At 39.9% G+C, this 25,081-nt stretch overlaps 1 protein-coding gene across 2 annotated transcripts; it reads right to left on the reverse strand.

Moving 5' to 3' along the window:
- Window positions 1-6,229: 6,229 nt before the first annotated feature.
- LOC116488669 (cytochrome P450 4V2) lies at window positions 6,230-20,354 on the reverse strand. Of its 2 annotated transcripts, XM_032186408.1 has the most exons (11): window positions 20,056-20,354; window positions 18,352-18,464; window positions 17,033-17,118; window positions 15,085-15,275; window positions 14,591-14,660; window positions 13,595-13,721; window positions 11,501-11,692; window positions 9,799-9,901; window positions 9,313-9,447; window positions 8,936-9,115; window positions 6,230-7,340 (listed from the first exon to the last, which is right to left on the reverse strand). In XM_032186408.1, exons 1-11 carry the CDS (start codon window positions 20,264-20,266, stop codon window positions 7,165-7,167), a joined length of 1,584 nt encoding a protein of 527 aa, XP_032042299.1. In that variant the 5' UTR covers window positions 20,267-20,354; the 3' UTR covers window positions 6,230-7,164. The 2 variants fall into 2 exon arrangements, with proteins under 2 accessions (XP_032042299.1, XP_032042300.1); XM_032186409.1 differs by lacking the exon at window positions 8,936-9,115 and having other exon boundaries at window positions 20,056-20,353.
- Window positions 20,355-25,081: the final 4,727 nt, after the last annotated feature.

Below are 25,081 nucleotides of genomic sequence, written 5' to 3' on the forward strand. Positions count from 1 at the left end.
AATTGTTGCAGAGCAGTGCTTATACCAAGCCAAGGACATCTCAGCTTCTTGCTCTGTCCTGCCAATGGGCAGGCTGGAGGTGCAGCAAGAGCTGGGAGGGGACAGACCCAGGACAGGTGACCGAAACTAGCCGAAGGGGTATTCCATACCATCTGACGTCATGCTAAACAATATATAGGGGTGGCTAGCCGGGAGAGGGGGGCCAGACTGCTCGGGGTTAGGCTGGGCATTGGTCAGCGGGTGGTGAGCAATTGCATTGTTCATCACTTGTTTGTACACATTATTAGTAGTAGTACTATTATCATCATTGTATTATTATTATTATTATTGTTATTATTATTTTCCTGTCTTATTAAACTGTCTTTATCTCAACCCACGGGCTTCACTTTTCATTTCTCTCCCCCGTCCCAGAGAGGGAGGGGGGAGGGTGAGCGAACGGTTGTGTGGTGCTTAGCTGCCGGCCAGGTTAAACTACGACACATCATTTCATGTTCTTATTCCTCTGCAGAAACTATTCTGTATGCGTCTTCCAGATCGTTTTACTGTAGTCCTTGCTACACTCCTTTTCTCTTTTGTTGTTAGATGCAGCTCACAACACCTTCAGTTTGCCAGAAGCCAGAAAAAAACAACAACAACAACAACAACAACAACAAAAACACAACTGTTTGCATAGATATGAAATGTAAGTGCACCAACAAGAAGTCAAACTTAATTTAAAGCTGATCTGGTTTTGATTTCCAGCATTCTTTTTAACTCATGTGACAAAAGGAAATAAATTTCAAACTAAAAAATAAATAAAAAACATGGATCATTTCAAAGTGAAATTGCCAAAGGGAAAACCTTTCCCCTGTGTTTCCTCTTTTCTTTCAGACTGAACATGCTAGCAAGACAGATAAATATGTTTGAGTCAAAAAGAGTTCAGATCAAAACATTTCATCCAACTGTGATTGTTTTGAGCATGCTGATGGTTGAAATAATTTCCTTATGACTGATGTGTCAGTGAGGCCTCCAAGTCCTCCTCCTTGCAGTGGAAGAACTGTCCGAAAGAGCCTTTGTACCCTTTGTACCATGTGTCAGCTTGCTTTGCCATCACATGCTTGCAGGAGAGGGCTCAAACACAACAGCCCTCATCTTAAAGTGCTATTTACTGTTATAAGTGTGCCGCAGTGGCAAGGGAGAGTGCTGGAAGGCTTTACTGCAAAACACATTGTTAGTTTATTCTTGCAGTAGGAAGTGTTTTGAGACTACGATGCCTGAGCAGCTCTGACGTTCTTCAGCTCAGACCAGATTTTCCAATGGCTACAGGGTGCAGAGGTATTGTGGGATAACAGCTTTGGGAAAGGACATTGCTTTGTCAACAACAAAGTAATTAGTCTCTCTTTCCTCATCTCAAAAGGGATGATAATCCTTTACACTTCTGGAAAAATTATCACCTTTGAGTTACAGAATTCTCATATTCCTGAATGAAATCATACACACAAAATAAATATATAAATAAATAAATAAAAGTATCAGACTATTTATAACCAAAACAAGCTTTTGTGTTACTTAACCTACATTAGTATTCTATTAAAACTTTGTGGTTATTTGGGTGCATTTAACTCGGTGGCAAAAAGGCTTTAAAACGCACTTGGGGCTTTTAAAAGCCCCAAGGGCTTTTAATTTCTTCATTTCATTTCTCAGCTGGGTTTTCCATATTGTGCAGTGCTATTTCAGTTCATTACCACTTCATTAAAAGAGAGAGAGAGAGAGAGAAGAAGAAAAAGAAAACCCAAATACTTTTGGAAAAATAAGTCATATAGTTCAAATGGGCAGAAAAAATGGGGAGATTGATAACAAATTTAACCAAGACCATGCTTCTTGGCATACAATATCAATATGCAATCATATAAACTCATCAGAAGCTTCTACAAGATTCTACAAAAAAACTTTCTTTCTTAAAGCAGCACTTCTCAAATTTATGTATCAAATTCCTTCCAAAAGCATATTTCATTTTAAGTACATCTATGTGTGCATCAATTGGATGTGATGGTAAAACTAAAAACTAAGGCAGCAAGGCTATTTGAAGAGAATCATAACGAGCACATTCACTTTGGAAAATAAAAACATGTTCTTTCAGGGGACCCATTCCTACTCATGTGACCAATGTTGCCTTGTTTATTTTGGGGCACTGTTAATCAAATCAGCAGTTGTACCTCTGTACAGAGAAAACAATGAGCTACGAACTGCTTGTTCCTGAATGAGCTATTGTTCATTACATTATAGGGCATGTTTATAACAGGACAAATTATGAAATATGCTGAGACAATTTCTTACCTGGTACCAGATTATGGAGCTTCCATAGATTTCATGTCTTATGTTAGGAGAGGATGTAGAAATTCAGTGCAATTCTAAAAACATCTCATACTCCTTAGGCTCGTAAAGGCTTCCTGTAACATTAGAGCTGCCTGAATTCCCTCATTGTGCTCATTTATCCACCAGTAATATTCTGGTAACTAACCAGGATATTGTAATTAAGAGTTAGCAATTCAGATGACAGGGTTTAAAAGATCTCATCAAAATATTTTGATAAAATTGAAACATTTTCGATGATATAAGTGCAAATTTCAGATGAATTGTCTGAAACAAAATGGAGTGCTTGTGTCTGTTTTGACTCTCCTGTTTCATCATGACTTGGTACTAAAAAAACGCTGCTTCAGCCTAAACTGGCAGCAAGTTTGTTAAAATTAAGTCTCCCTTGCTGTGCAATTGCTTACTAATTCGATATTTTTTTCTGCTGATTCCAATCATGATTTATGCAAAATCTTGTTCATTAGCAATAGTGGCAGGAAAAATCACTTCTGCTGGGTGTCAGGAATTGTTAAGTTGTGCTTCTCTGGAAATTAATAACTGCACACTGCTCTTAATCTGATTTAGGTCTAATTCTGCCTGCCAAAACAAAAACTCACATTTCTTACAGCAATCCTATTCAAAAAGCAGCTTTGACATGGGAGAAGAAATACCTCAGAGATCTGTGAGTATCTAGCCTCTGTGATGAGACACCCCCAAGTCATAACCTGGAACAAGAGAAAGATTATCTCAGAGGAAATAAAGAAAGGAACCAGCAAAACAGTAACAGTGCAAGGCCACGTTTCTATATGGCTTTGTGGACATCCTCCCAGCTGAATAAGGGTGCTACATCAGTATGACGAATATGGTTCTGAATGCTGCAGCAGAAAAACACAACTGAAAATTCTGAAATATTCTCTCTGTATCTTTAACTCTGTGAGTTATAATTACATATACAAAACAGGCCAGAGTGTGATACCAAATGCTGTTAAAACAGGTTCTAAAAAACTCAATCTTTCCTTTTTACAATAAAAAAATCTGGGGCATTTTCATCTGTGTCCAAAACACATTATCTGAGTGAAGAACCAGCTTTCTTACTAGGCCAAAGTCTTTTCTTGATTCCATACAAAAGGGCTGCAAAACAATGGCTAGAAAAACTAGATCTTCGATTCATGGGAAGTATTGGACTGCAATTTATATTGAAATAAAAGCAGCATAGTAGTTCCATTTTCTGAGATTACATGTCAACAGTAGTCTTCCTAGAAATACAGCCTAGGAATAATTGCACTTCAGATGTCAAAAAAAGAAATCAATGCAGATTAAAATCAGGTCATAGAAAAAAAACAGAAGACAGCAACGAATACTAACTAACAAAGCACTACCAGATTTGTTTTGCAAAATGCTTTTTGTTTCTTTTTTCCTATAAATAGATTTATTTATTTTTTTTTCTTATAAATAGAGAAATACCTAACTGCCCAACTCCTTGCCTCTTGCTGCTAAAAAAAAACATATGCTGGACAGTGTTAGGCATTAGAGAAGAAAGAGACACCATTTCAACCTACTGAAGGGTCCCAGTGACTTGACCAGGCCCTGTAAATCTTGGCCAATGACAATCATCAAGCAGTAACTATTGAGGAAATTACGTGTTCCCCTAAACTACTAGCCTGGGGTGAGGTCTACAGGTTTGGGCATACATTCTCTTATTACTGAATAACTGATTACCTCTCTTATTATAATTGTATTATATATACAATATAAATATTATATATATATATATATATATATATATATATATAAATTATATATTGAATGTCCTGAGAATTAAATTCAGGAGGGTGTCTAGATAGCCACCACTAGTCTAAACATCTAATTGTCAGGATCCCAAAAAGCAGTTTGTGTCAAGGTTAGAAACCCCCAGTGCCTCTGAGACAGCCCTGGAGGAACTTAGAAGCAGCACTACCTAAGTCACGCAGAGGGTTTGTTGTCAGTTTTCTTCATAACAGATACAAATGATGATCCAGGAGCATACACATACATTCTTTTTCAGTCATCCCAGTAAAAAGTTAGGCCCTCTCTGTCACCAGATGGAAGAGCTTTTTGTATGAGTCAAGGCTTCTTACAGCAAGGCTTATACTTCAGAAAGGGAGTAGCACCATCCCATCATTAACCTCAGTGATGCTAAACTTCATGAACCATTACTCAGGAGTAATATTGGAGTTTAGAATTCAGCCACTACTTTCAGATCTAAGCATCAGCAGATGCCTAGCCATCAGAAAAAAAATCACAAACATCTATGTACATGTCATTTTTAGTACACATTATCTTATTGTTAATTTACTTTATCGGGAAATCTGGCATAGCTGCATTGCATTCCTAAGTCTTAAAGGTTTTTGTTATTGTTGTTTGGTTTTGGTTTGTTTGTTTGTTTGTTTGTTTGTCTTAAAGAGTAGTCATAACCAACAACTACATGCCACATGACTCAGGTTAATAGGAGCACACACTCTACATAACACAGAGTGCAACATCTACCCTGCCAGTAGAAAGTTCCTGTCCTTTCAGCATTGATTTTGTCAATGTTTATTTCCTTAACAGCCTCAGCTTGCTTCAGAATCAGTTTCCACAACAAAAGATGAGAGGTCACTGCCTTTTCAGAGCAGCTCTGAATATGAAGAATACAGAATTACATTAGTGCTCATCTTGGCAAAGAATGTATGTGCATTGTTAAGTATGGATTTTCCTCTGTGGTAACCTTGCACCAGAATTTGAACTTGTGCACTTCAGATAAAGAGTTCTTCATTACAGTTTTATTCATTTTTTATCTCAATTATTTTTCTTGTTCCCATCAGAGGCTATAAAGAAATTACAGTTTACCTGAGATCCCATTATATCAGAAAAGTATGAAACAAAAATAAAGTACAAGCAAAAATAATGTTTGTTGTAGATAGATGTCACAACAATTATTTCCTTATTGAGACAATTGTTACAGTTTAATCATTTTTAAAGACTGCATCTACAAAATAGATCTCACAGAAGGAAAGGAATTAATATTATTTCTATTTGTCTCGAAAGTCCTCAATTAAGGAAATGGTTTGACAAACACGAAGTACCTCTCTAGTTTTCAGCTATATATTTAATGTCCTGAGCAAATGATGTACATCTTGTATATCTGCAAAGCTAATGTCGCCAAGTATCCAAAAGTGTTAAATAATTCCTTAACTTAGTGTCTCGTTAGAAAACCTGAGGTCTCTTTTTTTTTTGTGTGTATTAATGTAAGAATGTAGTCTCTGAAATTTATCTCATTATAAAGAAAACAGTTCTTACAATCAGCCTGGTAAATTTAAATTCTTGTTATTGTCTAACGGTGAAACCTGTCTTTGAAAATGAATGCTGAAAATGTAACCATGTTATTCTTACATGAGTTATGTTTTCTTTATGGCAAAAGAAAGGTAGCAATTAAAATAAATTATTTGTCAATAATGCCTTGTGGAAGAAGGAAAGGAAGAAACTTAAGTTTCTTGAATCTCTGAGGGACACCTCTGGATACAACTATGAATTCCAAGTTGAGGATGGTTATGAAACTGTAATACCATTGAATGAGTCAACAAATCATACATTTCCCTTGATCTCAAAGGAAAGAAGGATCAAACGGATTCCTGCAGGCTTGACAATTCTCTCTGAGTTCCTCAAATGTATTCAGGTAGACAAAATAGGAAAAAAAAAAAAAAAAAAAAAAGAATTTCTATAAGAATATTACTTGCTGTAGCAGTTGTTAACAAAAATGCTTGAGAAATTTCTAGGTTCTAGGCATATCTGTCATCATTAAGACCTTTGAGAGCAGCTTGACTGCTTTTTGTTTCTGTTTGAGAGTCTTTAAAGAACAGTCAGAAATTTCCACAGGCACTTCATTCCATTACTGTAATTCCTCTTTAACAAGAAACAGTTAGCAAGAAATTCTCCGTGTTGATTTTATGACCCCAGAAGGCATGAACAGACTGGCTCTTTGTTTGAGCTTTGACTAACACAGTAAAATCTCAATGATGCATCACCCCACAGGGGACTGATGATAAGAAATCATTATATAATTATCCACCAGTAACTTACCAGACATTTAATTTTTACAGATACAATTTCATTTAATTCTGAGGCACAATAGAAATTTATTCTCCAAACTTGTAATACATTGTTTCTGTCATTATGAAATCCTGTGTGCAAATTGCACACTATCTCATTCATGGTGCAATTTATACAGGTTGATACATACTGTATAATTTCCTAAAAAACATTTCAGAGTACTTGCCGCTTAAGAACTAATGTAAATGCTTACAAAGGAGGAGTAAAAATTATGGGAGATTTTTGCTTTGTCTTCATAGATGTAGTCATCACCAAAACAGAAAAAAAAAGCTGTGCCAATGGAAGACATGTTCACTTCTACCTTCTGAAGACAAATAAACCTTAAAAATACACAAAACTTTGAGACCATTGGTTATTTCATGGATGCTATGAAATAAAATCATCTATCTCCATCAGAAACAATACTGTTGTCAATACCATCATTTCAGAGTTTTAACACTGTTGCAATAAAACAGCTTCATGTGAGTAGATAAGGCACTAAGATTTGATGTTGAAGGATTTGCACTTCAAAGATGAACAAGAAGCTCTCATGTACTAGAAAAGTAGAACAATTTATGGATGTTACAACATCTTCTTTGATTAAACAACCAGTAAAAGCTTTAACTCCAACAATTGCTGGACTGCTATCAGATCATCTGATTTTAAAACATATCTCAGCCAAATTAGCTTTAAAGCTTTGGGAAAAATGAAATGTTGAATTTCCTTTCATTCTGGTACGGTGTTTGGCCTCCTCTTCAGCTTAACCCAGATGCCATTATTTGGACGAAGAATTAGGTCTCCTGCCAAACCAAGCTCGTCTTGCTTTTGACAGGATTCCACCCAAAAGCGCCGCAGGATGAGGGCTAGAAGAGTTTTCTCTTCCATTTGTGCAAAGCGCTGACCTATGGATTACAGTGCAGCAAAAAAGGTGTTATTGTCAGGTTGCAGCAACCACTGTTGCATTTGTGTGTTCTTGGTGATACCCCCCAGGAACACAGGGCAGCAAGGACCATGTGCCTGCCTTGGGAACAGAATTAAGTGGGCCAAAAACCAAGGTCATATGGATACTACTGAAACTAGTGCTTCTCTCCGCATGAGGCATCTGACTTTCCTGGGCCAACCTATAGAACATTTTTCTTCCCATAGTACACAATACTCAAACATCGAAGGGGAGATATTCAACAGTTTACATGGTCTTAATACAAAACACAGCCTTGTCATGTCTCTTGGGTGGACTAAGCAGGGAAGAATGGATGACAGATGAGGGCAGCAGAAGATGCAACACACGGACAGCACGAAGAGAGATAAATCCCACTGTTCTACATATGCAAGGAGGAGAAAAGGAGATACAAGTGCATCAGAACCAGAGGCAGACCATCCTTTAAACACTGTGCACATTGATGATTTGCTAGCACAGAAGCCAAAGTTCAATTTAGATTTTATAGAAAGGTGGAGAAGGAAAGGGGAGAACAGAGAAATAAGAGGGAAACCCAACTAAGCATCACAGTCCAAGTAGTTCACTCAAACTAAATTGAAGATAGCAACAGAACACAAAACCCCGGTGTTCTAAATATTTTCTGTGCTCTTCTTTGTACAATCTGTACAGATGGATGTCTGTACACATGTACTCTGTGCTGGACTTCTGCAATGATATTAATAAACCACCTACCACGCACTCTCTGGCTGTACACACTCCTGTATATCTAGGAACTAGCTAGTCACATAATACTAAATTAGGTTTCCTCTTTGGAGCGTGTGAAGACCTGGTCTGCTGTTCTTCTGGGAAGATCATCTATTCCCACTGAGACAAACTCCAAAAAATAAAATGAAAACAGAACATGTGTTTCCCATTCTTGCAAATGGCATGACAACTGTTGAATGTTCACCTTTTGCACTTACGATCAGTGCAGAGAACAGCCTTTCCACATGTTCAGTAATATAAATAATGATGTCTCTGTTCTGTGCATTGACAAATACCAAGTGTCTCAGTGGTACCTGAAGAACTAAGAAGTTCTAGGAAGACAGCAAAAACACCAAAGCAACAACAGTGTCAGAAAAAGAGAAAGAATACATCCTTTGCAGACTGCATGTTTTGGACACCCAGCTGAGACGATCAGATAGACAGATGACACATTTCCAGAGCAAAGTAACTGCAGAACATTTGCCTTCTCTCACTCCACAGTGTCCTACAGAATACAGATCAGAAGACTGTAAGCGATCCTGCCATGATACAGGAGCCCATTCACATGCTGCCATGCAGCACAGGCAGCAAGAAGAAAACACCAGACTGTGCACTGGGCCTTGGGAAGAAAGGAAACCCTTGGGAAGAAACAAAACGTTGCAGCTCGAGCCTGACAGGAGAGACAGCACTCAGAAGTCTGGGATGTCACCAAAAGGTGCATCAAGACTCCAGTTTCTGATACTCTCATTGCTGCTATGGTCACCACACCAAATGCAGCACTGGTACATCATGAAATCTTTATCTTCAGGTACATACCAATACAGTTCCTGGGACCAGCTGAGAAGGGCACATAAGCATATGGGTGTCTTCCCTTACTATTTTCAGGGAAAAAGCGCTCAGGCCTGAATTCCTCTGGCTCAGGGAAGATATCGGGATCTCTGTGCAGCACATAAGTTATGATAAGGACATTTGTGCCTTTTGGTATCTTATATCCTCCTGAAAGAAAACAGGGAGAGGAGGAAAAAAATAACAAAAACACAGCTGGGCAACTTAACAGCAAGAAAAATGACTTCCTATAGACAGACTCATAGTAAAATATACAAAAAAGAAAGCCCTGCTCTTTACTTGGGAAACACCTCCACTGAGATGCTGGCAGGAATGGAAGTGCACAAGCAGAACAGGATCCCACTTACTAATACAGCAATCCTCTGCCACAGAACGGGCAAACATGGGAACTGAAGGGAAGAGTCTCAGGGCTTCTTTCACAACACACTCAAGGTATCGAAGCTTCTTCAAATCATCCACTGTAACAGGACGTTCTGTGTTGCCTGGCCAAATACAGATAGGGGGGTGAACATGATGGACACACCTCATTTTTGTTTAAACAAACACATCTTGACTTCCTCCAGGAGTTGGGACCATCATGTACCAAGACCACGCATTGTGTTACACAGATATTGAATACATGCCTTGTCACAAGGATGTAAGGTTGGCTGTAGTCTCCTACACACCCTTCCAGTACCTCTCCCCATCACCCCTAACAACTGAAAGCTTCAGCATGTCCACAAGGTCTGTTCCTACATCCCCTTCTACCTGTAGGCTTATAATGTATCTATAACAGTACCACCCACAAATACAAACACCACCACAACCCCAATGAAGGAGTAATAGAAACGTACCAAACACCTCATCCAGTTCTCTGTGAACTTTCTTCTGGACTTCAGGATTACATCCGAGCAAGTACAGGACCCAGTTCATAGAAGCTGCTGTTGTATCATGGCCCTAGAGGTCCAGATTTACAGAGATTCACTTCAACACTATACATGAATGCGGTATGTTTAGGTATGCTATATAAATACTTAGGTATACAGCTAGTAAGGAAAGTGAGATAAACTCACTACTCCAAGAACCACAAGAAGAAGAATTAAATAAAATAAATAAACAAATAATAAGAAAATAAAAATCAAGTGTTGAACTCTATCCCACACTGATTAGCAGGATTTAAGATGATCCATGATCCTGTAAGGTGCATGAAAACTGACCAAAAGGGAAAAAGCATTGAAATAACCCAAAGATCCTTTTTTTTTTTTTACTACTCCACCTCCAGAAAACTGCATGAACTACCTTTTGTTTTTGTTTTTGTTTTCCTTGTATTTTGTCTCAGATAGTGACACTTGCTGCTTGCTCTTCTCTCCTTTTCAGGAATTCAGTGACTGACTACTAATAGCTATACATAGGTTAACAGCTCTCACTGTTTTTCCCCTTCCAAAGTGTAATCCGTAAAATAATCCGTTCAGAGAGGTGTATCAGAGCAGTATCCCAGTATGTCTACACAATGAAATGGATGTATAGTCATCTTTTTGTTTACTGTCCAGTCAGTAACATAAGAACTTGGGTGCCAATGACTGGTGCTAATGACTACCACAAAAAGGGTCTAATGACACAGTAGAGTAGCCACAGGAGGGAATACTACCTGGCTTCCTATAAGTAGGGAATCAGCTATCACTGTTCTCAGAACTGTGTAAGAGCAAGGAAAGGAAAAGAAAAAGGGAATACCCTCCCCCCCCCCCCCCCAAAAAAAAAAAAAAAAAAAAAAAAAAAAAAACAGAGGGGAACATAAAAGGGAAAATATATCCATCGAATTATTTTGATACTTAAAATGGCCACTTATTATGAAGTTCAAAATGCTATGGAGTCACTTAGGAATGGTAAAATAGCAAAAGAGCTTCTCTAGATTAGAGCAACATTAATACATCTCTGAACTAAGTTCTTCTGTTACAGATTTCAGGTCCATCTAATAGAATTGTGTAGAAAACAGTCTTATTTAGATCCTTCACTGGAGAGGGAACCACACATGCGGAGATGGTACCAAGAAGACACTACCAATTCACAATCGTGACAGGACCACGAGGTTACAGCCAACATGGCAAGGGTTAAAATGTGAGAACTGACAAAATGCAAGGCAAAACATAGAATTCATTTAGAGTTCTCAATGGCATGAATGAGGTTTGTAGCAGAGGCTGAGATGCCATATCAACCATCAAACTGGTATTGCACATCTGCTTGTATGAGTAAAACCTGCTGACATAGGCAGGACCTGCCACATGTATTGCCCAATATTTTGTCAGGGCATACAATTCTAGATCAATAGTTTTTTCTCCTACAGGAGGGAGTTTGTCTCCTACAGGAGTTTCCTCTTAGGCTTCCAGGGATAAAATAACTTTATATTAGAAGTTGCTTCCTAAACTAAGAAAAAAAGAGTGTCACTGCCTGTAAATGGTGAATCTTAAGTTCTGGGAAAGAAAAAAAAAAAAAAAAAAAAAAAGGCAAGCACAAATAAATACAAACAAAAAACCCCAAACCATTGGCTCCCTTTCGTACCTCAAACATGAAAGTATCCACTTCTTCACGAATGTCCTTGTAGCTCAATTTGTTCCCTTCATCATCTGTTGCATTCAGCAGCATGTCCAGGAAAGCTTCTCTCTTTTTGGAACCACTTTCTTCACTGTTCACATCAGTATCACATTTCGTTCGTTTGGTGTTTTCAAGTTCTGCAGCTTTTTCTGCAATGACCTGAGATTAAAACCAGTATATTAGATGTGGCATGCAGTGTATGTGCTGCATAAATCACACAGGTCCATCCTAACTTGTTAAAACAAAAATATCCATCTGTAGCAGTCTACATGAGGTAGGCCTAGTTAGCATAGCTGTTACCATTGGCTTGTGATCTTAATCAACTTTTTATTTTAGTAGATGAAATATGACCAACATCTTGTCCCAAGCAATAGAATTAACCTTGAAAAGATTTTTTCTATTCAAGAAAACTGTTCAATGTGTTGACCATCAAAAAGTGTGAACACATCAAGAATATCTGGAACAAGCTTATTGTGAATGCCAGCAATGGCAACAGCAAGTCAGAAAACATCACCACAATTTGAGCAGACCAATCACCAAGAATAAATCTACCCAACCCAATAAATAAGGAAAGAAACATGTTTCCAACCTCTGGGGAACTCAGGGGAATGAAGAGGAAGACACCAGGGCACCCCAAAAACCTACATCAGGACTACACATAGCATGGCTGGAACCACTACACTGAAGCCTCACAGTTTTTCTTTGGTATCAGAGCAATGGTTGACCTTCCTCTTTTTAGGTCAAAGCACAGCCCCAGTGACAGATGAGAAGTTCCTGCCATCACCATCATTGCTGTAACAGCACAATTAAGGTCTTCAGTAAACCGGCCAGTATCACTCTCAACTTTTTTTTTTTAAAGGTTGTGTAATACTTGATTCAGTTCAGAAGAAGCACTTAATGGGGGAACTATAATTATGCACACACGTCATTTCAAATATACACTTATAATAACACATGCAAAAACACCTCATCTCTTCTTTCTGTCAGCACCTATGCTAGGTGATATTATTATTTAGTGTTCCTTTAGTGTTCCTCTTCTGAGATTTGGTGCTTTATATCCAGTGCACCAGCCCAGCATGGAAGGACAGCAGCAGTATTACCTTAAGGCTCTTTCTCTTGCTTCATTGCTGCTATTTCCAATAAGAGGAAGCAAAATATAACCTAAGGTACTTAAAAACAACTCTAATGAGAATTTTACTCTGACAGAACACAGCATGATAGAGATGCCCATTTCTCTGTACACTGCAGGAGTGCATGGTCACTATGACTCATTATATGTACTGAAATTTCAGGGACTGTTTCTTTTGCTGTGGGCAATGGCACTGTGGGGTACATAAACACTTCCAGGAAAACAGACTCCTGGTAACATCTTAACAGCAAGCTTGGGAGGGCAGCCATTGGCAAGAACAGCACAGAGGCTATTTACTGAGAAAAAAAGGTGTTCTTTTCACAGTCTAAAATAGTAAGAGAAGACTGCATTTTATGCAAAGTCAGTGATGTATGTTTTATGGTTTCCATACCAAAGTGTTCTACTTTTCATGTGGGGACCCATGAACCTTATCAATTCACCTTATCAATTAAGTCACCTTATCAAATAAGTCACCTTATCAATTCTTCTCCAAATGAAGGAAAACAAATGCGGGCTTCCATATCTGAGGACTGGACCAAGTGTCATTACCAGTATATTTGTTTTACTGCTACAAACTTGGCAGAGAACTGTTATAGGCAATTAAGATGGACAGAACAAGAATTTGGTGAACACCTATTGTTTATTTCAGTTGTCCAGGACCAATGAGTCCTGTTAATACTCCTCTGCTTAAAACTGAGACTGCCTTACAGAGAAGATATGTATTGGCTTCATTTTAGGGGATTCCTCAGCATCCCAAAGGATAGTTCTTTTAATAGGTGCACAGTAAGAGTGCTGATTCTCATCTGCAATTTGGAAGCTAGCTACTAAGTGCAAAACTTTTTTAGCTACTAAGTGCAAAACTTTCCATCAACTAGAATGTGGCATAAGTAAAAAAAAATAAAAATTAAATAAATAATAATAAAAGGCCATACTGTATCTGTAAAATTGTGAAGGATCTTAAGATTCCTCTCATGCTCTCTTCCTTCCTTAAACAGAATATATACAAGATCATGCCAAAGCCAAGGGCTCTTCTGTCGCTGTTGAATTAGATCACTCATCCTAGAGGCACAAAAAATTACGTCACATAACATTTCTTGACAAAAAGTAAATTCACAGCACAATTTCAAGAACCAAAAAAGAAGTTGTGCCTCCCTCTACCTCTCTCTATGAAACAGAGATAAACATGTTGTATGGGTTTAAACACATTAATCTGAAGGTAAAACTGCTATTCTTTGCTTTCTGATCTCAAAATCTGTCATCCACCCCAGCATTCAGCATCACTATGACATCTATCTTTAAACACTGATCTTTGAGAAGGAGAGCATACGTCCTTTTAGTGGTGATCCTCTTGAAGCAGGTATATTCAGTCACCCAGTCCGTTCCCACCCCCTGTCAGTAAAGCATTGACCACATATCCTGAAAAGACATACAACTTGTGCTAGGTCTCCAAATATCTGTCCTGTGACCTCAAACAGCCATCTGAAAACATTACATTTCTACTTGACTGTCCAGATGCTGTATATGTCAGACATCACATGAAAAGTACTGGAAATAAAGAATCAGTCACAATATATGGATTCAAGGACACTCAAAAAATGGAGTATATGTGAAAGGGCTGACTGTCATGGCTGTTCACCTCTTTTACATGCATTTGGCAGCAGAAAGAGACTCAGAGGAATTATAAACTCCAATACCAATGGATTAACTGAATAGCAGCTGACACCTTTTCATAGCCTTAACCTCCCATTGCATACACTCACAACAGAAGATGTCTTTAAAAACTTCAAGAATTTTTCTTACCTTCTTGGCTTTCTATATCTACCTGTGTCACCCCCACCGCCACCCCAGCTCACAAAGCAGATGAACTGAGACTGGCAGCAACAACTCCAACCCAACTATAATGTAGCCAAGGAAAAACCTCCATTTACCTGTAGATAGCACGAACATACTCAGAATCCTTATTCTCCTGAGCACCCACATTCCTTCCCATCGCTGTTTCTAGGAGAAGGAAATCATCAACATTTCACAAGTGCAAAATGAAATGCAGAGTCCCTGTATACAGTAAGTTAATATTGCTTCCAGACTTTGATTGTCACCACACTGTCAGTTTGATGCATAAATATGCACAACCCTTTCCAGATGAGAATTTTGCTTTTCCTTTCCATGCACAGGAGCCATGCTCCTTAAGAAAACCTCCCTTCAGACTCCTACCTCTGTCCTGCTCATGCCACAAACTAAGCTCACCACTCACCTGATCAGAGGCATATGAGACCCTAAGAGAAAGGATGGCCTTGGGAGGATGGCAATGCATTCACACAGTAAGCACAGATACTCCCATATCTCCTCACACAATATGACACAGCTGTACTCACAAGCCTCTGCACCACTCACAGCATCACCACAATAACTAAGGAGGACTTACCACAGATGATATCAAGGGCACACAGAGTGACATCCAGAAAGATATCAAATGGTTCCTTGTCAACATGCTTCTCAAGTTTCTCCAACAAAACACCCCCTTGCTCATTCATAACCTCAAGAAAGTCATTTAAAATTGAGAAGTGGAATGTGGGAGTTATCATCTTCCTCCGTGACCGCCACTTGTCTCCAGTGCTGCAAAATTGACAGTGGAGAGGGACAGGTTAAAACTCCAACTCAAAGATAAAACCCTCCTCATCACAGAAAGCACACAGTAAGAGCTGCCACCTGGAGCACCTTCACAAATGGGCATGCTGTGGCTGACTTTTCAATATCTCCACAGCACTCCTCAGAAGGAGCAAATTGGAAATTTTTCTTATTCCATCTCTCTCTGAAGCACAAGCCAACATTTCTATATCTGCTGTCAACAAATGAAGTTGCCAACAGGTCTTCAAACAGTACACCCCGTGGTCACTCAGTGCACAGGCTGAGGGAGAGAACAGAAGCCATCTGTAGGACAAACCAGCTCTTCACCATCAAGGTCTCAACTCACCACAGCATCTCTGTGAATCACAACCGGTGCTTGCCTATCCACTGAATAGGAAATGAGGAATCTAGGAAATTAGAAAAATAGGAAATCTAATCTAGGAAATGAGGACCAAGGAGAACTAGGGCACAGGGATGCTATGCCAATGACTGCTTGAACTGTTTCCTCAGAGGCAGGCAACAACCTCCCACATGTCAGCGAATGAGCATGGAGCCACAGCTGATGCTACTGGCTTTCAGGGGTTCTTGTTTGTTTTCCTGAACCAGGTGCCCCATAAGCACACAGCTGGCTTCTCTGCTTACAGAGCAAATCCTCGCATCACTTCTCTGGCATTGGACTAGCTTATCAGTTGTCTTCTACTACTGGCCTTAATCAGTAAAGACAGGAACATTATCCTCTCATTATGTTTTTGCAAGCACAAGGAAGTCAAAACATCTCTAAAAGTCTACCTGGAAAAAAAAATAGTAAGGAAGGAACACTAGCAGGAACCATCCACCACACCTGACACCCAGGGACCTCAGCTCTGCACTTTGCTACTGATTACTGTCCCCCTTGCTTGAGGGGCACAAACAAAACACAGGTAAAAAGGCATTCCTTATCCTCACACATATACTTGCACCTTCCACACCATGATTGCAGCTGGCTTTTCCACCAGCGCAGTCCCATCAAGAAGCACGAGAATGGCACTTGTGAGAGCTCCAAACAGGCAACAAAGCTCCACTGCTAACAGGGAAACCTTGACACACAGAAAGACACAAAGTTACCAGAGCCACTCCATACTTGTGTTGTTCCAACTCTTGAATATCTACATCACCCAGACCAAAAACTTTCCTCAACCCTACCAAAGACTGAAGGACACCAAAGACTTTCTTTTCCCTCTCTCCATTCCTTTTTTGCACTCATCCAGCCTCACTTATGAGCCTCCACTTCATGAGGGAAACAAAGAACAGGGTACAGATACTCTCCCATCTTACCCCAAAGCATTGCCAACCTCAGGTCCATCACGAAGGTTTGCAGCTTTACCAGCTGAAATAAGCAACACAGTCACAGTTCTGCCACAGTAACATTACTCCACACAACAGTCAAAACATCCAGCAGGTATCATGGCAGACTAGAAGACACCACTAGCCACAGGATACAACTTTTCAAAAACTCAGATTCTTCCCAAATCTCTGGTCAAAAATGTATCAATGGTAAATTTTTACAAGAAATAGATAATACAATTATATTTGTGTTGGGCACTAGCTACTAAAGAATAACAAAGACTATCACAAGGAATAAGATTTCTAGAGCTATCATCCACATCTTTGCCCAGAGATACACACAACATTCTTGCCACCGAGCACAATTTCTATCATACGCTCTGCAAATTTTAAGACAGCAGTACACCTGCATTTTACTATACCTTGTCAGAAGTCCAGTCCCCAACCATGGATGCAGAAATTTGTACAGGAATGATTTTTCAATATGTTTTGAACTACTCAGAATAACCTGTCAGAAAACGAAAAGAGAGGGAAGAACGTTACTTGTTAGATGGAGAGAGATATCTTCAGCTGACATAATTTCACAAAACTTCAGTTTCTCCAAGAAAATATCCTGAGCCTCAGAAAATGCAAATACACAAGCTGGTACAGAGTAGAAATATACAGTCTACACCCTCAAGTCTTTCTGTAACTATCCCAGTCCTGAAAAACAGGGAAATAGTCAGAGACTACAACTAGAAATCCCCTTACCTTTCTTAAAAAGAAAAATCTGCATTACAAAGTTACCAGCAGAGCTCAGAGAAAACCCAGTGGTTTTCAGCCATAACCGAATTCACAGTACCATCTCTTTCATCAGCATTTGCAGAAAAATTGGCTGTCTGCAAGGGCCTTTCTTAATAAGAAGAGAATCCAAGCTCATCTTCCCTGATAACACCACACTGAAGGCCTGGAACAACAAGCTCAACAACCTGCAGCCCCTAAACAGGCATACACCTTTATTTTCTCACATAAACAAAACATCACTACACAATGTCAGCAGGCAACAGGGTGAACTCTGCACTTACTCCCTCATAAAATGAGTAGCTTTTCAGCACAAACTAGTACAAGTGGTACATCCTGTATCTTTTCCTCCGAGTCATCTTTTACACACCAAATCTTTGTTCTCCACCTTGCCCTACACTTCTGCCCATTGATTTCAACGTTGTATCACCACCCAGTGTTCAATACTCACTGTATACCATAACAAGGAAACAGTTCTGTCTTCACAGTTCATGAACAATCACTGTATAGAGCTAAACTAACATCTTTTCATGGCATCAAGATAGACCCATCAAGTTCTCATGCAAAAGTCAAACAGGCACAAGCACTGCAAAAAGCATTTTGTAATGTTTTACCTCTATTCCAATGGTCCAGATACCCTTCTATTGCCTTTTTAGTTCTGGTTTGGAACAGAAGGTTTAACAATTCAAAACAAAGCTAAAGGAGATGCTTCATTGTACAAAACATACTTACTCTATGCTTTCATTTTGCTGGCTCAACTTCAGTATTGATTTTCTCCTAGACTAAGCTTTTTTATTTTTACACTTTCAGCCTCTCTTTAGCATTGGCTCAGAGGATAACCTCAAGTAAAATCAGTTCAAGCCCTTTTTTGCAAAAATTACATTGATCGAATAGAAACTAACAGGTTAGACACTGCTCTGCCTGAGAGTGGTCTAGATGGAAAGGAGACAAGCACACTCACCTCCACACTATCAGGATGATACAAAACAGTGATAGGCAATGGTCCTAACCAAATTTTGAACAACGGCTGTTTCCTGAAATCTTCAGCATACTTTTGTAGTTGTTTAAAAAAGCCTGGAATAATAAAAAATAATAACAAAAAAGCAGGTTAGAATTTTAAAAGATTTATTTTCTGAATAAGCAGGACTTCTGCAATGGAGTTTTTTATAATATGCATTATAATTATATTTTTGCTGTAATTTTATCTTGCTACCATGACAAAGCAGCTTATTTTGCACCTGTCAATTAGCTGTTCTGCAGGAGCACTTTTTTATGGCTGTGCTCTTGAAGGTGCTGTATTCTAGAGAATCCCCTCCACACTGTAGACAAGGCAGTTTCATTTAAGCTTTCCCAGAGCTCTGCAGCATGGGCCTGTTGCAATACAATGCTCTTTGTCATAACTTGAACCAAATTAAACTTTATCAAGACTATGCTTATATTTTGGTTTACCTGACACTAACCAAAATACTACATCAGGACATTTCTTTAGTTACTAAGTAAGTACAGCATCAAGCCTTTTCCCATCTAAGACTTGGTTCACAGATACTACACTTGTGATGCACAGACAAGCAACATAGACCACGGTAATGGCAGAGCACAGTGCAGGGACAAGTATCACTTGAAATGTCTAGTTTCTGTTAGCTGGACTCCTGAAGAAAATCTCTGGAGCCCTTACACTTATTGTTTGCCTGGAAAAAAAAAAAAAATAATTAAAAAATATATTTTTTTTCTATTCCTGTGTGCTTAAATCTTCTCACTCTCTCTCAGCCCTAATTATCAGTGATGGTTTGCCATTCAAGCAGAGGCCTTTAACATCTGGCTATTACAGGATTAAACACCACCCTCATATTTTAAGAAACCTTACTGAAGGATAAGTGATTGTTTAAAAGGCCATCATGGATTTAGCAATTCAAATGTCCCTATCTCTAAGGGCACAAAGTTCATAGGATCATTTATATCTGAATCATCTGAGAGATACCACAATTGCACAGTCACCAGTTGGACTTCATAGGGGTGAGATTGACAGTCCAGCCAGTTCTTGACACACTAATTCATGCTCTCATCTAATCCATATCTTGCCAGTTTAGCTACACAGAAAGAGTGGACGGTTCTATCAAAGACTGAAGGCACAGCTAAGTCTGAAAATAACCTAACAACTCAGCATGCTAAAATTCCCTTGCACACTCATTGGGCGAAAAAATATTGTTAAAGTCCTTTTTCCTCCCAAGTTAAAAGCTCTGTTTGGATTACAGCTAATAGCTGTGCTTAGTGTTACAACACAGTGCTCAGTGTTAGTAAACAAGTACTTCTTGTGAAGGCAGCCCAGCGCCCCTCCTTCTTGCAGAAATACAGACCACAGCATTCCCCCTCCATGTCACTAACAACCTGAAATGGGCCCCAGTCCAGCATCAGTGGTTGGATCCACTATCAATCTGAACTTCCAACAAATCTTTGACTAATAATAAATGCCACATTTATACAGTTCCTCTCCTCTTTCCCACAGGGCTGGCTTCTCGCTCAGTTCTCCTCTGTAGTTTGCCCATGGCCCCAGAGCGACCTATAGGCAATGGCAAACCCTACAACCCACTCACCCACCTGAGCACCTCCCGCACCAAAACCCCTCACAGCACCAAGACCCCACAGCTGGGAGGTAAACTGCCCCTACCTTCTCCCTTCCGCTCCAACAGCAGAGCATTTCCCAGCACGGGATAGCAGGGGCTGATACCCGGGATGGGCTTCATCACCCGCCACCGCCACCAGTAGTCCAGAAGGGAGGGCAGGAAGCACATGATGACAACCGTCAAGAGCAGGGTGACAGCCCCAGCCACCCAGGGCAGCAGCTGGGTGCCCCCCGCAGTTCCTAGCACGACCTCCATGGCTGCCTTGCAGCTCCTGCTCCAAGCTTTGCTCCCCGCTGGCACGATCGGGGCACTGCGTCAGGCCCAGCTGGCGCTGCTCACAGCCGCTTTGCAGTGAGCAGACAGCCTGGATCCAGGCCCTAAGAGCAGGAGGCGGAGCTGATAGACAGGGCCCAGAGGCACAGCTCGGAGAGAAGGAAATAAACGATGACGTGATAAGCAACTGCACAGAGAGGCTGCCTGCCAGCAGCTCATGACAGCAGAGCAGCCAAAGGGAACAGCGCCGCTTCCCTGTCCTCAGCTGAAGAGTCACAGGAGCTTTCAGAGGCCCCACACAGTTTCTCAGAAGGAAAAGGACAAATGGCTGTCAAGAAAAAAATCTCTGCCCTGATTTGGGGAGGACGAATGTTTTCAATAGTGCTTTCCTCCATATGTTTTCAGATGTTCAGGGAACACAGTTTTGCTGAGCAGAACCTCTCCAGTGCTCTGCAGCACAGTGTCTGAAGGCTGTGAAGTGCTTAAGATGGGGAAGCATCTTCCATGGGTAGGCAGCCCAAAGGGTTTAGACAAATCAGAGCCCATACAGACCCATGATCTAGAAGAGCACTGCAAGACACACACATGATTCTCCGCTCAAATGGCTTTTGCTGATCTCTCTACTGAATGCTCAGCCACCAGCTGAAGGGTGACAGTGACGCGACTTGCAGCACCAGCACATGTGTCACAGGCACACTGACCTGGAGGCAATGCAGGCACCCAACCACAGGGGCTCTTCTCTGCATGCTGAGAGTCTAAGTGGACCCGGAGGAGGGGGGGCGGGAGGGCTGAAATTAGGCCAGCAAGCAACTTGCACAGTGCTTGGGTAGGAATGGTGCATCATGAAAAGAAGCAGAGCCAGAAGGTCAAGGGAGGTGATTCTCCCCCTCTACTCCACACTCATGATACTCCACCTGGAGCACTGCATTCAGCTCCAGGGTCCATAGCCCAAGAGGACATGGACCTGCTAGAACAGGTCCAGAGGAGGGCCATGAGAATGGTCAGAGGGATGGTGCACATCTCTTACGGAGACAGGCTGAGAGAGATGGGGATGTTCAGCCTGGAGAAGAGAAGGCTCCAGGTAGACCTTATTGCAGCCTTCTAATACATAAAGAGGGCCTACAAGAAAGATCGGGAGGGACTCTTTACTAGGGTGCATAGTGATAGGACAAGGGGTAATAGCTTTAAACTGAAAGAGGGGAGATTTAGATTAGATAAAAGGAGGAAATTCTTTACTCAGAAGGCAGCGAGGCACTGGCACAAGTTGCCCAGAGAAGCTGTGGATGCCCCGTCCCTGGAGGTGTTCAAGGTCTGGTTGAATGGGGCTTTGGGCAACATGGACTGGTGGGAGGTGTCGCTGCCTATGGGAGGTGGGGTTGGATCTAGACATTTTAAGGCACCTTCCAATCCAAACAATGCTATGATTTTATGACTCTACAATGACAAGCCCTACTGCATTTCCTACTTTTGGAAGATATTAGCAACTCAGAGAAGAAACACAAATAAAGAAAAATCATCAGAAGCTAAGGAAGCTGATGACCTTTGGTAGAAGAATTGAATAAGTGTCAGCACTTTGTTTCTACTGTCTCCCAGCCAGCACTTTATCATAAAAGCTGACTGATGCATTTTTCTTCACAGTAAACACCTGGAAATGAACTTTGCTACTATTGCATGGAAAAAAAAAAAAAAAAAAAAAAAAAAAAAAAAGCAGACAAATCACCTACCTTGTAAATACTAAAAGCAAGCTACACTGCCAACAGTATCCTCTTATCTTCAGATGACATCTCATGAAGGATGGAAGTGTGCAGGACTAAGTGGCTCACCTTCTGCCTATGTGATCAGCTGGGTAATTATATTCTTTTCTTTACAAAAACCTTACTTTTTTTGTTTATTTTCATGGAGCTGATAAGATGAAGTGCCAAATCATGATTTCCGAGTCAACAATCTGTGTTTCTGAGTACTGATAATTTCTTGTGCAGGAAAACAAAAACAAACAAACAAACAAAACAGTGAAATAATAAAGGTACAGTGAAAAGCCACAGGAGAAGCAGTAGGGAACACAGCAGAGCAAACTTTGCAGGTAGCTGCCAGCAGCTGGCAGTGGTGATGCTGCAACAAAGAAAAAGCAGCAGATGGAACAAGATGTAAAAGATTTACCCAGAAAGAAGAAATGAGAAATCTGGCATCCCTAAGGCCTGACCATGTTGCTGAGATTTGTAGTCATCATGAACCTTTGCTATAAGTTTCAAAGGAGGATGATCTGCAGGAAAGGCACACACTTAACAGATTTTTCTACAGGATTACAGTTAGCATGTGCAGCTATACTTTTTTTCACCCAGAGAATCATTTGCTCAGTGTTGTGTTTCAGCAGACACTCTACCACTTCCTGAATTTTTGCTTTCATAAACGCACATAACAGTGCAAATCTGCTTTCACTCAGCCTCTCACTTAAGTGAAAGTCTATTTGCCTGAGTTGACAGAAGGCATGCATCCTGTCAAGCAAACGTAGCAATCCGCAGCCACTAATGTCACACAGGCTTCTGCTGGTCTCTTGCAGATAAGGAAATCAATGAAACTATCATTACTGACCAAAAATAAAAACCAAAAGCCTAAAGCAAAGCAAGGATAAAGTGGATCTGGTATGACAGAACATCAAAAGAAAAGTACACAACATATTCTACATATTCTGAAAAACTGTGGCATGTTCTATGTTCTTTACATTAGTTCTTTACTGCAGCCAAGGCATACCAGATTTTTGCCATCTCAAAAACAAAACAAAACAAAACAAAAAAACAGCAGTCGGGGTAAGAAAAACTAGTTGCTAACTTAGTAATCACTACAACGCATTTGCAATAGAGAACAGTTTTTCTTAGGAAGGTCTCCACTCTTTCTCAACATGCACATGATTACAACAGAACTAAAGCAGGAAACCTGAGTAGAAGGTATTCACATTGAACAACAAAAGTCATAGTGTAGTACACAACAGCACTCACCTGCTCAAAGAAGATACCGCAGCACGCCTCCATTTGAAAACACACAGTCAATGCTGAAAGGCTCAGGAATCCCACCATCCTTGGAGAGGAATTTTAGGGCCTGATTATCAATTTACTATGGTAACTAAGAGAGGTCAGCAACCTTCTCTCTTTCACAAAGTGCCAGATGACCTCTCCACTGAGGCAGCTCCCACTTCTGCCATCATACAACCAAACAGGGACATATTCCTCTTTTCATTTATTTCACAACCTAAAATCTGGGTTGCCATTAAGTGCCATGTGATGGTAAAGGACGCATTTTACCATCGTTTCCATAGTCTTGTGCATGTTTATACACAGGAAAGAGCACTGAGAAGAGCAAAATTACATTTCAGACGCACCTTTAGAGAATACTGAACGTTGAACTTATATGAAATCTTTGACCTGAGATTTTTGAACAAAATGAATCAAATTGATGTGCAGCTCCAAAGCAAAAGCATTCTGCTTTCTCAGATAGTATACCATAATGTCAGCAGTGAATAAATAGTGTAGCCAAAGGAAAAAGCACTAAACCAGGAAAGTAATTTAAAAATGTTTTCATTTACTCAAAAGAATACAGCATTTGATGACCATTTATACAAACCAGAAATCTCATAAAAGTACAGATATAAAATACATATATTACAAAATGTTTTTCCTTGGATTACCAATCCTTGAACATTTATTAAAAAAAAAAAAAAAAAGTGATGAGAAATGGCATTTGTTTCCAGCTGGAAGAAACTGATTCTATTTCTACCTGCATGATTTGGGCAAATAACTAAATTTTTCTCATCCTTGTTTGCAACAGCTTTTCTGCCACATCCACGTAAACTGCTGGTTCTGATGGAAGGAGGAATCACTCACTGTGCATGCACACAATACTAATACCCAGGGACATGATCAAGGCTGCGATCTCTGGGCAGAACACAGTTCCAACCTCCTCTTTGACCTTCTCATTTGGGCCTACACAAAGAAGTATGAAATAATGCTTTCATTAATAAGTACATATCTTTGTGTTAAAACTTTGAAGGTGAAGGCTTGGATTTAAAAAAAAAAGTCTAATTTGTAAAGTAGCAGACAATATTTCATAAAAAATATTAAGAAGTAAATGTCACCATGCATGTTCAATTATTCAAGATCTACAAATATGTTTGGCCTGACAGGGAAAACACTGCTTCCTGTAAACACAGTTTATCCCAGCAGTTCTCCAGTAAATGACACATAGAATTGTTTAAGAAACAGTTAATTTTATATCAAAAGAATTAAAGGAAAAATAGAAATTAGGGACAGACAATATTTACAAGAGATCAACTGTAATAAGCAGACAGAGTAAAAATTCAGAAATGTTAAAAATAGGAGTTAAATAGGAGATGCGTCAAACTCCTGCTTAAAAGTACAAGTTTTATATATGACTGATGTCTGGGTGGACCGGAACATCTTTAACACTGAGAAAATATGAAAAAAAATGTGAACAGGACTTCATGGCCTGAACATAACTTATTTGCTTCTATACGTAGAATAACAATTCCTTAAGGAAAGGCAGAAAGAGAAGGAATGCCTGAGAAGAAAGTGCAGAAACATCATCTTGACTACAAAAAGAGCAGTTACCTGAAACACTGGGATCTCAACCATTTATTTCATTTTGCTCTAATTTTTAATCTAACCTCTGGTCAGACAACTTTAGAACAAGTCAATACTGTAGCGAGGTGGGGGTTGGTCTGTTCTCCCACGTGCCTGGTGACAGGACGAGGGGGAATGGGCTTAAGTTGCGCCAGGGGAGTTTTAG

This window comes from Aythya fuligula, chromosome 4 (genome assembly GCF_009819795.1).
Source record: "Aythya fuligula isolate bAytFul2 chromosome 4, bAytFul2.pri, whole genome shotgun sequence".
Taxonomy (NCBI): Eukaryota; Metazoa; Chordata; class Aves; order Anseriformes; family Anatidae; genus Aythya; species Aythya fuligula.